The following is a 14,888-nucleotide window of genomic DNA, read 5'->3' as shown; positions in this document are numbered from 1 at the left end:
CCAAGCTAAAGCTACCAGCATTTTTGTCGACGAACTGAATGCAAAGCAGGGAAAAGTCAGAATATTTCGATGACGAGTTATCTCGTCATTGTGGCAGCGAAGCATACATGCTTTCCATGACAAGTTATCTCGTCATGCAGGCAGCCTAGGGGTTAAGTAAGGGCAGATCACCAGTAAGTTGTTAAACTCATCACTACTGGCTGCACCGTGATAAGGGTTAAGGGGGCATTTTTCTGTCTTCAGGGGATGATGATGATGATGATGATGATGATGATGGATACTTACACAGTGCCTGTCTTTGATTAGAGACCAAACTCTAAGCGCTTTACAAATATGGAGTCATTTGCATAACAGGCTGCCTACCTGGGCAGAGCTTACAGCTGCCACTGGGTGCTCATCATTCGTTTCCTGTGCCATTCAGTCAGGTTTCAGTCATGCACACACACTCACACACACACACACACACACACACACACACACACACATGTATCATTTTTTGTGTATGACCATTTTGTTTATTTACCTGGCCTTGTAGGCAGCCATACTCTGTTTTTGGGAGTGTGCATGCTGGGCATGTTCTTGTTTCCAAAACCCACCAATACGTGTGTATTTGATCTCCTGCATGAGTGAACACACGGAGCGGGTTGAGCCACTAGCAGGTATGTATATATGTTGACCTGGGAGATCGGAAAAATCTCCACCCTGAACCCACCATGTGTGACGGGTTTGAACTCGGGGAAACTGAGGCGAGAATCCAGCGCTCTTACCACTTGACCACTGCACCAACGGGCGGAATAGCCGAGTGGTTAAAGTGTTAGACTGTCAATCTGAGGGTCCTGGGTTCGAATCACGGTGACGGCGCCTGGTGGGTAAAGGGTGGAGATATTTATGATCTCCCAGGTCAACATATGTGCAGACCTGCTAGTGCCTGAACCCCCTTCGTGTGTATATGCAAGCAGAAGATCAAATACGCACGTTAAAGATCCTGTAATCCATGTCAGCGTTCGGTGAGTTATGGAAACAAGAACATACCCAGCATGCACACCCCAGAAAACGGAGTATGGCTGCCTACATGGCGGGGTAAAAACGGTCATACACGTAAAAGCCCACTCGTGTGCATACGAGTGAACGCAGAAGAAGAAGACCACTGCACCCAGTGTGGGAAAGGGAGGAAACAGGAGGAGAGACCCAGACAGGCAGCTCAGAGAAAGAGCCAGAAGGAGACATAGACATACTAGACAAATAAGGAAGATGAAAGAGATAATGCAGATGGACAATAGATAGAGAGAGGATGGGTGGAGGAGGTGGGGGTGGGGGTGGACATGTAGATGAGAGAAGAGAGAGAGGAGACTTTTTTTTTTTTGAACAGTTTAGAGCATTTTTTTTTTTTTAAGTAGAAATCATGCAGACAGGCAGTCATGATTTAGAGAACAGACAGAAAAGTGAGAGAGAGTGGGGTTGGAAAAATAGGGACAATTCATTTGACGGAAAATAATGGGAAATGGGGAGGAGGAGTGATAGTAATTTACTCATGAGGTCGTATTGTAAAGAGGCTTGTGAACAAAATATGTGGCATGAAACAGCTGCTAAAATGCAGCAAGCAGTTTCCAGTTCTGTAGATTTAAGTGCACATTTTATGTAACCACTGTATTTTCCTGTTTTGGAGAAATAAAGTGTTCTGTTTTTATCAGAGTGATGGCTAGAGGTAACACGTCTGCCTAGGAAGCGAGAGAATCTGAGCGTGCTGGTTCGAATCACGGCACAGTCGCTGATATTTTCTCCCCCTCCACTAGACCTTGAGTGGTGCTTTGGATGCTATCATTCGGATGAGACGATAAACCGAGGTCCTATGTGCAGCATGCACGTAAAAGAACCCACAGCAACAAAAGGGTTGTTCCTGGCAAAATTCTGCAGAAAAATCTACTTCGATAGGAAAAAACAAATATAACTGCACGCAGGAAAAAATACAAAAAAATGGGTGGCGCTGTAGTGTAGCGATGCTCTCTCCCTGGGGAGAGCAGCTGGAATTTCACACAGAGAAATCTGTTGTGATAAAAAAACAAAAAACAAATACAAATGCATGTTCTTTGGTCCTGTTGCTCAGGACAGAATCGGTGCTCATACTGTGCAGAGACTGGCATGTCAAGTGTTTTTTTTTTTTTCACCCTTGTTGAATATCAGTATGGAGAATTGATTTGTGAGGGTGGACTGGTCCACTCCTTGCTGCAAGTCTTTTGTCGTTCCTCATGCTTGTCTACATGCTTTTCCCATTGCTGTTGAAAATCATGACACTGTGCTCTCCACTTGGGTGTTTCTCTGAGAGAGACATAGAAAGAGAGATGATCCTTCTCCTGGTCATGACTGGCTGTCCATAGACGTTTAAAGAAATGCAAATCTAAAGGGGAGAGTGCGCGCTGATGTGTTAACAGTTTCCGCAGTTTCCAGTGTTTTTTTTTAAGTTTCCTGTCAGTACCTGTACTTCATTCACATATTTTTTGTTTTGTTTATTCTGTAAACAGATCATTTTGAGTGTGTTCTTCCCTTTCCTGATGCTGCGTCTCTTCCCACCAAACTTCAGAAACTGCAAAGGTGAGATTATTGCAGACTGGTGTTCTTTGTATGTCTGTGGGACTGTCTGTCTGTCTGTCTTTTTCTCTTCCTCTGTCTTCTTTGTCCATCTCTGTTTCAAGCTCGATCTGTTTCTCTGTCCCAGCATGCATGTATGCACCCTTGTTTTGTCACAAACTGTGTCAGGTCAGGGGCATAGCCCTTGCTACTGGTACCATGTAACCCAGTATTACCTGCTGCATGTGAAGTCTCCCAACGACGGACCAGGCAGAGGAGGAAACCTTTCCCAACGGCTGTGAAGGCGGAAGAGTATGACCAAAGGGCAGGAGGAGCTCTTATCCTTGGCTGGAAGTCCTTCTAGGGGACGGAACTCTGAAGAAAAAACCTGCACCTGCCGAGGCCATTCTACACGTGGCAGTATCTGCACCTGTGGGACTCTGAGTATTGGTAGGCGAGAGAGTGGGGAATGGACTGCACAGCTCCTCTTCACAAAAAAAAGTCACCTGTGCTGGTCAGGCAACCTGGCTGATGTTGGAACGACGAGCTTAGACCGACAGATAAACCTGCCTGCCTACTCCTCCATTGGTCTGAAAGGAGACTCCATCATCATCAATGTCACAAAACAGATTAAGGAAAGGAGGCAAAGCTCCACCCTGATTCCAACCACCAGATTGAAATAGAATAGATACTCCAACCACCAGCATGAATTAGAATAGATATTCCAACCACCAGCATGAAATAGAATCTATACTCCGACCTCCAGCATGAAATAGAATAGATACTCCAACCACCAGCATGAAGTAGAATATATATAACACCTTGGTGGTTTGCTCCTTTGTGAAACACCTTTGGCAAGAGGAATGGAACTTGCAAACTGATGTCAAGTTGTTTCAGATCAGTCCTGATCTCAGAGAATTCCTTCCTCCGATTTTAGGAAACAGGAAAGAGGGGACTGTCCAGTGCAGGCCCCACACAGGTCATTTCTGTCTGACACATTCTTTTATTGTGAAAGGTGAAGAACCTCTGTGGTGTGTAAGTGCAGCCAGTCTCTCAATGTCAAACATTTTCTCGACTGCTGGGGTTTGCATGATATCAAGTACAAACACTCTCTCTTCTTTCTGTTACAAGACCAACATCGACTTGCCGATGACTCTGTCATGGTTCATGCATGCTGGGTATTTTCATGTCTCCATAACCCACCGAACGCTGAACCGAACATTATGTATCCTTCATTTCTCTTGGAGAACTAGACTGAAAGAAAACAGCCGACAATGTTTCTACTGCAGTTCATGAAAAACTGTGTGAATGCTGAACTGAATATCTGTAGAATACCAGAAGTTCAGATTATAAGTTAGGACTGTGTATGTGTAAGGTATGGAGACATACTGATTTTTTAAATTTTCTGTTTTTTGTGTGGTACTGTTACTAACCATCTGTAAATGTATATTCAGAAATGATGTGAAATTTGTTATCTCACATTTAGGATTCATTGTTTGCTGACCAGTTTGTTGAATGGACTTCAAACTATCGGGAAATGATCATTTTCCTTTGAGAAAAGTATAGGGTTATGTATTTTTTCTTTCAGTAGTTTGCATGGTAGAATTTTTTTTAATTTTTTAAATTTTTTTAATTATCAATTATTACCCTCCGTGACCAAAAATCACTTGGGAAATGGGCACCAAAAGCCAGAATAATGTATACAACTGAATGAGGTCAAGGGTGGAGGTGTTTTTTTTGTTTTTTTTTGCAGATCTCCCATCTCCACAGATGTGTGGATCTGTTGGTATCTCTAAACTCCCTTCATGTGTGTATACGAACAGAAAATGAAGTATGCATGTTGACGATCCTGTAATCCGTGTCAGAGTTTGGTGGGCCATGCATGTGAAAGGCCATTCGTGCATACAAGGGAATGTGGGAGTAGTAGCCCACAAGCACAGAAGAAGGATGAACAGGTAGCATGCTTTGTATTCGCAGGAATAGTGGCCGAGTGGTTATGCAGTTGACTTGGAAGCAGGTGTACATGGGTACATATATGAACCGGGGTTTTCGCTACTTCCTCCACTAGACTTTGAGTGATGGTCTTCGTGCTAGTCTTGTGGGTGAGATGATAAACCGAGATCAAAGTGCAGCATGCACTTAGCGCAAGGAAAAGAACCCATGGCAACAGAAAGGTTATCCATTACAAAAATCTGTAGAAAAATTGCACTTTGATATTAAATTTGGTGTCATATACTGTGCCATGTCAAACTGATGCAATCAATGCTTCTGTTGGGAAAAACAAAATCACTTTGATAATAGTAATGATATTATTATCATTAATAGTCATCATAATTGTGATAGTACTGGTTTTCAATATTTTGTGCACCCTTTATGTTTCAAGGGTTTGGGGCCTTCTTTAGGATCCCGATTGTCAAGTTCTGTTACAGATGGGTAAGTTTGTTCATTTGTGCACAGAGTGAGTGATTTTACATCAGCTCTGTTCTGGTTGCTCGCATGTCCGTGTGTGTGTGCTTGTGAGTATCTGTGTGGTGAACTTTAAATGTGTATATTTTGTCAGCAGAAATAGTGCTCTTAATTCTAAAAAAATTCTAGAATGAATGGTCAAAATAGTGTTATTTTTATTTGATTGACTTGTTTGTTCTGCATTCTGCTGATGTTATGATTTTGCTGTCCATAACAATAGTTGATTAACAGTGACAGCTGAACAGTTTATATACTGCTGCTACAGTTAACTCTCTCCATACGAACGGCGAAAGAGACGACGTTAACAGCGTTTCAGCCCAATTACCATCATCAAAATATTGCAAGCGGAAGGCTCTCATACTGAAGAGGTGAATGTTGACAAAGAATACCACAATTCTGACAACGGAAGCTAAAGGTTGGGTCATTCAGACACCCACTGGACATCTGAAGGGTCTGTGTAGAGGAGAAGAGAGGACTGGTCGTACTGAGTGAGTTAAAGTTAAAAGTAAATATGGATAAGATAAACGTCACTTTTCTTAAGGGAGGATATTTGGCAAGAAATGAGAGTTGGTCACATGGAAATGAAAGAATATCTGTTGTTAATGCACATGAATATCTTGGGATTTATTTTTCAATAAGACTCAGTTTCAACTTACATGTCAAGGCATTGCTGATAATGCAAAAACAGCAGTTACTGTGATACTTCATATTTTGCATAAACAAGATTGTAGCTCATTCAGTGTATTTGTTCAGTTATTCGATTCTTTAAGTTCAGCCAGCATTGAAGTTATGGGGCAGAAATCTGGGTGTTGGAAAATATAGTGATGGAAAAAACTACATTTATTGGCAGTGAAATTTTTTTCTGACCGTAGACAAACTACAAATGATCTTGGCGAGCTGGGGAGAAATCCAATTTATCTAGATGAATGTATTAATCATTATTGAATGTAAATTTCTTGGACTGACCATTTCTAATGATTTGAAATTGAGGAAAATATCAAAAAAAAAAAAAAAAAAAAATTGTTAAGAAAGCACAACGGCATCTGTTCTTTCTTCGGCACCTCAAAACATTCATACTTAAAAAAAAAAGAAATCATGGTTGATTTTTACAGAGCTGTCACTGAAAGTGTGTTAACTTTCACTATTGCTGTTTTGTATGGAAATATTTATAAGAAAAAAAAAAATCTGTGAACACCAAGACCACCACCAAGATTATTGGGGCTGACATACCATCACACATTTATCGACACACACTTTGACATGATTGGACACATACTTATTTACAGAGGGTATCAAAACAAAATCCGGCAATAAACAAATGTTGAAATTTCGTTTCCAGTCCAGGCAAAACAAAGTGGAGGATATTAAGCCCTGGAACTCTGCTCGCTCTGATTAAAAAAATTTTTTTTTTTTTTTTACCTATTTAGTAGCACCAGACAGTAATGAAAAGATGGCATATGATGGCCACAGCAACATGACAGGACAGAGTTCTCTCCCACAATGCCCTGCCATTCTTGAGGAACATGCATCATGATGCCTACAGCCCATGCATGAGCGGCTAGAAACACGCCCGCCTTTAAGAATTCAAACACCCCCCCCCCCCCCCACACCCCCACCCTCCCACCCCCCACCCCACCCTCCCTCTGCCAGCATAACATGAGGTGTGAAGGTACAAAAAGAAAAGGGTGACGAAATGGATTTGAACCCTCACCCAAACCGGAAGGAATAAAAACTGTGCAGCCACTAAGTCGTCTGTGACAAGTACAGCTCACGTATCTTCTGCGCTGTCTAGACTACTGCTGTTTGAAGGACTAAGGTACAAGTCTCTGAAAAGTGACTGGAAAGAAAACTGGCTGGAAGGGAAAACAAAAGGTTAGTAGCATTACCAGCAACACTAGTAGCAGAAGCAGTACTTATATTTTTACCTATTAGTTTAACTCTTTCACTGCCATAGGCGACTTTAGTTTACTGGACAGTGCACCGCCATTGGCGACTTTAGTTGACTAGACAGTGCACTGCCATAGGCGACTTTAGTTGACTAGACAGTGCACCACCATTGGCGACTTTAGTTGACTAGACATTGCACCACCATTGGCGACTTTAGTTGACTGGACAGTGCACCACCATTGGCGACTTTAGTTGACTAGACATTGCACCACCATAGGCGACTTTAGTTGACTAGACATTGCACCACCATTGGCGACTTTAGTTGACTAGACAGTGCACCACCATTGGCGACTTTAGTTGAGTAGACAGTGCACCACCATTGGCGACTTTAGTTGACAAGACAGTGCACCACCATTGGCGACTTTAGTTGACTAGACATTGCACCACCATTGGCGACTTTAGTTGACTAGACAGTGCACCACCATTGGCGACTTTAGTTGACTAGACATTGCACCACCATTGGCGACTTTAGTTGACTGGACAGTGCACCACCATTGGCGACTTTAGTTGACTAGACATTGCACCACCATTGGAGACTTTAGTTGACTAGACAGTGCACCACCATTGTGACTTTAGTTGACATTAAGGGTTCACTGTTGATGGGACCATTTTTCACATTGTAACAAAGCTTGACAGCTGCAGCCAGTTTCTCTGCCAATAGAACAATGACTAGCCTTTGCCCCCTGACCAATTTTGAAGTGAACAAGTCTGTTGTGTTTTTTTGACATGAACCGAAGCCTGTGAATGGGAGCATCGTATCTGAATTATTTCTGGGGAGCATTTTTCACACAGAAACTCGGCAGTGAAGGAGTTAATGTCCCCCTTTTATAAACTTTTACACAGGTCTACCAAGTGTTCTTCATACTCGGGCTGACTGTGGCTGCTGGTTGTCATGGAGATTGGGATCAAATCTTAATGCCCACTTTAACAGGCTTTGGAGCTCTTGTCACAAGCATTAGAGTTCTCGTCTCATTGGGATATGTCATTGGAGTAAGTATACAATGGTGTTGTTCTGTATGATATTGTATTGTGCTGCTTATTTGATTATTGCGTTGTGTTCCAGTTGTAGCATTTTGCATGATTTTCTTCACGAAAGAATATGTGGAGATGCGCAGTCCTGTACTGTGTTATTGTCTGTCATTGTGCAGTGTGTTGTATTGTACTGATTCACATTGTGTTATGCTGTGATAAGTTTGTCATGTAGCTGACACTCAGACATTAAGGTTATGAAAACCTTTTTTTAGTGACATAAAATGTGGGTCTGACATCCAGCCAGTCACTCAGGATAGACGGTGTCCACACCAGTTTAGGTTTAAAACTTCATATTTATCCTGCACTCTCACGACAACAAATATCACAAAGGTAAAGGATTCATAATCGAGCTAACTTATTCATACAAACCACCCCCATCCAGTCTATCCATTTGCTAAAGGTAAACCTCATAAATCAGAATGAATTAAATCTTATAGAAATTAATTTTAGTGCAAAAAAATTAGATCTAATTTTCATTGGCATGCTTTCACCCCCCCACCCCACCCCCACCCCCACACATACATAAATATATGTGGTTATAGTGAAGTCACTGCCTATAGTGAATCATGTTTTTGGCCTTGTGAAGATTTCAAGCTGGATATAGTGAAGTGGTTACTTTTGTGTTTGTTATGCATGTGTGGGTGTATATGTGAATGTGTGTCTTCATGTTTTACATCTATTTGGTTTTTTTTTTTGGTTTTTTTTACATTATAGTTATTATTTATTATTTATTTATTTATTTATGTAAGCTTATCTATCATTTATTCACCTTTTTTTTTTTTTTTCCTCAAGGCCTGACTAAGCGTGTTGGGTTACGCTGCTGGTCAGGCATCTGCTTGGCAGATGTGGTGTAGCATATATGGATTTGTCCGAACGCAGTGATGCCTCCTTGAGCTACTGAAAACTGAAACTGAAACTTGTGTTTGGGAACCATTTCTCGGAAACGGTTGGTTAGTTCGCTGCGATGTTATATTGCTTCATACAATTGCAGACTACTATAGGGAGTGGAGGAGTGTCCGCATAGGCACATGAAATGTAGCACTTTCTTTGTATTCCTCAAAATAGAAATCAAATGTTTATGCATGTGTTTGACTTGCTTCATAACCCATATGAAAGTTTGTTTCATTTTCTCTCACAGCTTCACGTAAATGTAGATAGATTAAAAGTGCACAGTATTTTTTTTACTGTAAGTTTGTTGTGTGGTGGACATCACCTTTGTGATTCGAAAGCAATAAGATCATATTCTAAGTTCCTGTAAAGCGAGTGCCTGTGATTGTTGAAACAAAGTGGTCGACTCACGTGGGGTCAAAGGTTCAACGACTGAACGGAGGAGAGATGCTAGAGGGAGGAGGGTGGAGTGAAGGGGAAGGAGGGTATCAGGCTTTGATTTCATAGGCCATTTCATCATCGCGTCTGCACCTCGCAAAGGTCTGTCAAGCTGTGACAAGCACAAACAGTTGCTCTCCAGTATGGCAGACTTAAAATCAGTTACTTAAGTTTTTATTTCCATACCATTGCATACTCAAATGACCTGACAGTCTGAAACAGTGAATGAACAGTGCAGAAATCCCCTCCTTTCCCCCTTCAACCTTCAGATCATGGCTCTGCGTTAGTTCGTCTGACAATCTTTTCTTCTGAAGTCTTCAGAATAATACAGTGAATGTTATTCACCTGTTATTATTGGTTTCTAAGTCTTCAAATTGCAATATAGGCCTATGTGATCTGTTTGCTTTAATTTACAGCCATATTTTGAAAAGACGTTTTTTTTTAGAATATTTTTATTTAAGTATATAACAGCCTAGTAAGCAAGCATTATTACTGCTTGTGTATGTGGGCATGCACATGTGAGAGAGAGCGAGAGAGAGCGGATATAACGAAGCAACCTGCTAGACATTCGTTATATCCGGCACGTCAGATGTAACCAAAGCCAGATATGATGAAGCAATTTTGAATGTCCCTGGTGATTCATTGTAAGTGGCTTTGAGTGTATATATACACATATACGCAGGGTTCCTGATGGAGGCTTCATTTCTTTCTGTAGTGGTTACAGCTTTTCCAACATCCACAACAGTCGCTGGTGTCTGTGATCAGACTGTCCTGTTCAGAGGACACTCTTTAATCAGAACAGAGGAAACAAACACAAAAACCATGTGATGGGGTGGTAAGGTGGTGTTTGTGAAGGTGAAGACAGGTAGAAGGTGTTTGCAGAAGAGAGCGGCAGCCAGGCAAGGTAGACTCGGGAAGGTGGTGCGCCGGTTTTCTTCTTTTATTCTCTTATTTTTTTTACAAAAATAATGTAGTTAAAAACTGTAAACAAAAAGAGTCACTGAATGAACCAACTTTTAACAAGTTCATGCATCATTTCTGTACATTACAACAATCAGTACAACTCAGTATGTAATACAGTGTATAAGTGTAACAGTCAAATAACTAATCCTGAATTTCCAACAATGTAAAAATTATCAATAAAATCTGCTTCTGGAGTAAAGATTTTTTATGTCAAAATTCAAGAGAAAACTCAACGGACAGCTCCCATGTTGGCACTACTTGGCGGTGCTTTTTGCACTATTGATTGGCAGTGAAACACTTTGTTTAAACCAACTACAACCCAATTATACATGTATGATATGAATCAGATTGATAACAGAATTCCAAGCATCTGCAAAACACGCTATAAAAATGTCTGGGTATTGTAACATATTTTGCTCAAATCGCAACTGACGAATTCCAGTGACTTGAATAGATAGTTTTGTGGGGCTGAAATGCTGCCAGACATTTCGTACCATCGCATGCCTATAACTTAGGTATACACAGAAAGCAATACATGAGAAGAAAGCATAATCATTTGCATTTTAATGCACAATCTGAATTCCACAGCAACTAAATTGATTTATAGAAAACAAAGGTATTTTGTATGTTTTAACCGAGTGGATTTCGAAGATCGCGCCAGAATTCATTCACATAAATATTAATTAAAAAGAGTTATAGGCTTTCTGGCCTAGTGATATCATTACAGCTAATAAGTATGATCTTTCTGAAGTCCAATAACATAAAAACTATAATCTCATCTATTAGGAAGTGTTTATAATTTAACAAATTAATGAAAAATCATACGGTTCCCTGTAAAGGGAGATAACTTGTGACCAATTTACTAACTTCTCCAGTAACCTTCGGCAAGTCACAAAAGTTGTCTGCTAAGCTGGCCCAATGAAGATTGTAGCCAACCCGGCTACAAACACAACAGGTTTTTTTTGTTTTGTTTTTTGTTTGTTTGTTTGTTTTTTTTGCAGTCTTGCAGCTTGAACACAAACAGTAGTGACTTTGTTGACATTGTGGTAAAAGTATATTGCATTTGGTTATGTTATTTGGGATTTTGCCGTGTTATTTCATATTTGTTGCATTGCATCACATATTGTGGTAGGCTATAATTATTGTATTCAGTTGCATAACATTTTTTGGGGGTATTGATTTCATATCACAATAGTTTGTTATTTTACTGTATTCTAGTCATTTGTGCTGAAATATACTCTGTTATTTTGTCTCTCTTTTTTTTTCTTTTTAAAAAATTTATTTCTTTTATAGATTTATCTGTGTGAATTTTTGGTATGCACCTTTCTGTTTCTGTGTTTATAAAAAAAAAAAATATGTGGTTGCCTATCAAAGTGAAGCTTTGTGCCCAGAGACAGCTCTTTCAACAGTTGTTCGTATGTTTTTGTTATCATCATTGCCGACATGCAGAAAAGAATGTGCTGCACGTCAGACCTTGGTTTATCTAGCAGAGAGAATTGTACATGGGACCTTTAGACCTTCCCTTGCTGGGTGGGGAAGGAGTAATGTGTCACAACCCTCTCTATGTATTTGTATTTCTTTTTATCACAACAGATTTCTCTGTGTGAAATTCAGGCTGCTGTCCCCAGGTAGAGCACGTCACTATACTACAGCGCCACCCATTTTTTCGTATTTTTTCCTGCGTGCAGTTTTATTTGTTTTTTCCTATCGAAGTAGATTTTTCTTCAGAATTTTGCCAGGAACAACCCTTTTGTTGCTGTGGGTTCTTTTACGTGCGCTAAGTGCATGCTGCACACGGGACCTTGGTTTATCATCTCATCTGAATGACTAGCGCCCAGACCGCCACTCAAGGTCTAGTGGAGGGGGAGAAAATATCGGCAGTTGAGCCGTGATTCGAACCAGCGCGCTTAGATTCTCTCGCTTCCTAGGCGGACGTGTTACCTCTAGGCCATCACTCCACATGTGGAGTTTAGCTAACTTTTCTTTGGACAAATAATCTGTGATTCAATACAGTACAATACAATACAATACAATACAATACAATACAGTATAGTACAACACAATACAATACAGTACAGTACAGTACAATACAATACAGTACAATACTGTGCAGCTGAGACTTTAGTTAAAAAGCCATGCCTCCCAGAACATTTCAAAGTGAATACATTAACTGCAAAGTTATTTGAAATAAAACAGCATGAAGTAAAACAAATGTGTGCGTATGTGTGTATGGTCTTTGTGTGTGTTTGCGTGCGTAATGTGATGCCCATGTTCTTTTGTTGCAGGCGTGCTGCAGGCGCAGTTTGATTGATGACAGGCTGTCTTTGAAACGGTGGATGAACGACAGCACCTTGGATATTGTCGTGTATGTCTGCCTTGGCCTCAGTGCAGTGGAATATTATCTGACAAAAAGTGAAGAACCAGTGATGTTGATTCTGTCCGTTCTGTTTGGCTACATGCACTTCATGAACATGTTTACTGTCTCCAGAAGTATGGGAGTGTACGTCGTCTTCATGGAAAAGATGGTGGGTGAGGTTTCCTTCTTTCTGTCTTTCCTCTCATCATTTCTGTTTCACTGTCCTAGATATTTCCTGATCATACAAATGGAGAAGCAATAGATTACGGAGACTGTATTGAATCACAGATTATTATGTGGTTACCTATCAAAGTGAAGCTTTGTGCCCAGAGACAGCTCTTTCAACAGTTGTTCGTATGTTTTTGTTACCATCATTGCCGACTTGCAGAAAAGAATGTGCTGCACGTCAGAACTTGGTTTATCTAGCAGAGAGAATTGTACATGGGACCTTTAGACCTTCCATTGCTGGGTGGGAAGGAGTAATGTGTCACAACCCTCTCTATGTATTTGTATTTCTTTTTATCACAACAGATTTCTCTGTGTGAAATTCATTTCTGTTTCACTGTCCTAGATATTTTCTGATCATACAAATGGAGAAGCAATAGATTACGGAGACAATTAAAAAAAAAAAAATCATAAAACATTTTGTCCCGAGAATCACACCTAATTCATCTTCTGTTGCTTTCAGTACTAAATTCTCAATGGATGTATTTCAGCTTGTGGAATTTTTTTTTTTTACATGAAAATTTTTCATACTTGCTTTTTAGATATTGCTTTTGTGTATTTGCCAGAAGGTCTGGACACTGAAAACTGTGAGTGGCTATGACATTTTCAAGATAAGCATTTAGACAATTGTTTGTGATTTTTACCCATTTTTATGAAAATGTACCCGCACCGTTTTTGGTGAGTAATTGTGTTCACAAGAAGCAGAACTGGCAATATTGTTGATTCTTATTAACCCATTCAACGCTGGGGAGTTTACAGTCTCATCAGGCTTCCATGCCATATTGATGCGAAAAAAAAAACCCGCAGAAAATATACTGTTTTTTTTTCTCCAAAATATATGTGGACACATCCGGAAATACTAAATAAGTTAGTGCCCTTTCTTTGCGGTTTATACACATGTAGGAACATCGTAAAAACTGTTTAGCTATGACAAGTTTTTAAGCCAGAGCAGTGCTCAGGCACAGCGCTCAGTGAGTTAATTTGATAGTTCTGTCTGTGTATCATTGTGTGTCAACAAGATCATACCTGGCATGCATCCCCCACTGAAAATGGAGTGTGACTGCTTACAGGGCAAAAACGGTCATACATGTAAAAGCCGACTTGTATATACAATTGAACGTAGGAGTCACAGCTCACAAACAAAGGAGAAGAAGCGGTAGAAAGCTCATGAGGGTCTGAACCCATGCCCATTAACTCACTCAGTACAGCCAGTCCTCTCTTCTCCTCTACACAGACCCCTCGGATGTCCAGTGGGTGTCTGAATGACCCAACCTTTAGCTTCCGTCATCAGAATTGTGGTATTCTTTGTCAATATTCACCTCTTCAGTATAAGAGCCTTCCGCTTGCAATATTTTGATGATGATAATTGGGGAGAAACGCTGTTAACGTCGTCTCTTTCGCCGTTCGTATGGAGAGAGTTAAAAATCTATCTGTCAGTGAGAGTATTGAGCAGGAAGACTCACAGCCTAGTGAACTACCAAACTGTAATTATCACAACACAGAGTGGTCAGCATGTAAAAACTGCAAGCACTGATCATCTACTGTCTGTAGATACCTTGTAAATCCTGCAAATCAACTGCAGTACTATTCCTGGAATGCCGGAAACGATTTTGATACTCCAACATTGAAACCAAATTCCAAAGATGTTGGAAAACCCTGGAAAGAGTGTAGCAAATTTTGCATCAAGCTACCCATGCACATGCCCAATAATATTACAAAATGACCATATCTGAAGTGATTTACAGGCAGCAGAACCTTCTAAGGTATGTTTTTACAGGTGATAGATGTGCAAAATGTTAACAGACACATGCTAAAAATGCAGAGAACAAAAAGAGAAAAGTGGAATTTGATCTAAAAACTGGGAAATTTTGTTGTGGAGTAAATGATCCAGCCTTCATTGTGGAGCAGTTTTGATGGTCTGTTTTATACCTTAACAATTTAAAAAAAGTTCTATTCCATAATCTTTATTCATTTCAAAGTATTATTATGATGTTGTTGAACATCATTA

The 14,888-nt window shown here is 40.3% G+C and overlaps 1 protein-coding gene across 1 annotated transcript in view; it reads left to right on the top strand.

The window, feature by feature from the left end:
- Positions 1 to 14,888, top strand: part of LOC143290199 (transient receptor potential cation channel subfamily M member 2-like) — a 66,809-nt gene that overhangs the window by 34,160 nt on the left and 17,761 nt on the right. Inside the window, exons 15-18 of the mRNA XM_076599519.1 lie at positions 2,520 to 2,589; positions 4,949 to 4,998; positions 7,822 to 7,968; positions 12,585 to 12,824. Of these exons, the coding sequence (XP_076455634.1) occupies positions 2,520 to 2,589; positions 4,949 to 4,998; positions 7,822 to 7,968; positions 12,585 to 12,824 (507 nt within the window). The remainder of the gene's footprint in view (positions 1 to 2,519; positions 2,590 to 4,948; positions 4,999 to 7,821; positions 7,969 to 12,584; positions 12,825 to 14,888) is intronic.

Source organism: Babylonia areolata, chromosome 15 (assembly GCF_041734735.1).
Source record: "Babylonia areolata isolate BAREFJ2019XMU chromosome 15, ASM4173473v1, whole genome shotgun sequence".
Classification (NCBI taxonomy): Eukaryota; Metazoa; Mollusca; class Gastropoda; order Neogastropoda; family Buccinidae; genus Babylonia; species Babylonia areolata.
This window is presented reverse-complemented; position numbering and strand designations above follow the sequence as displayed.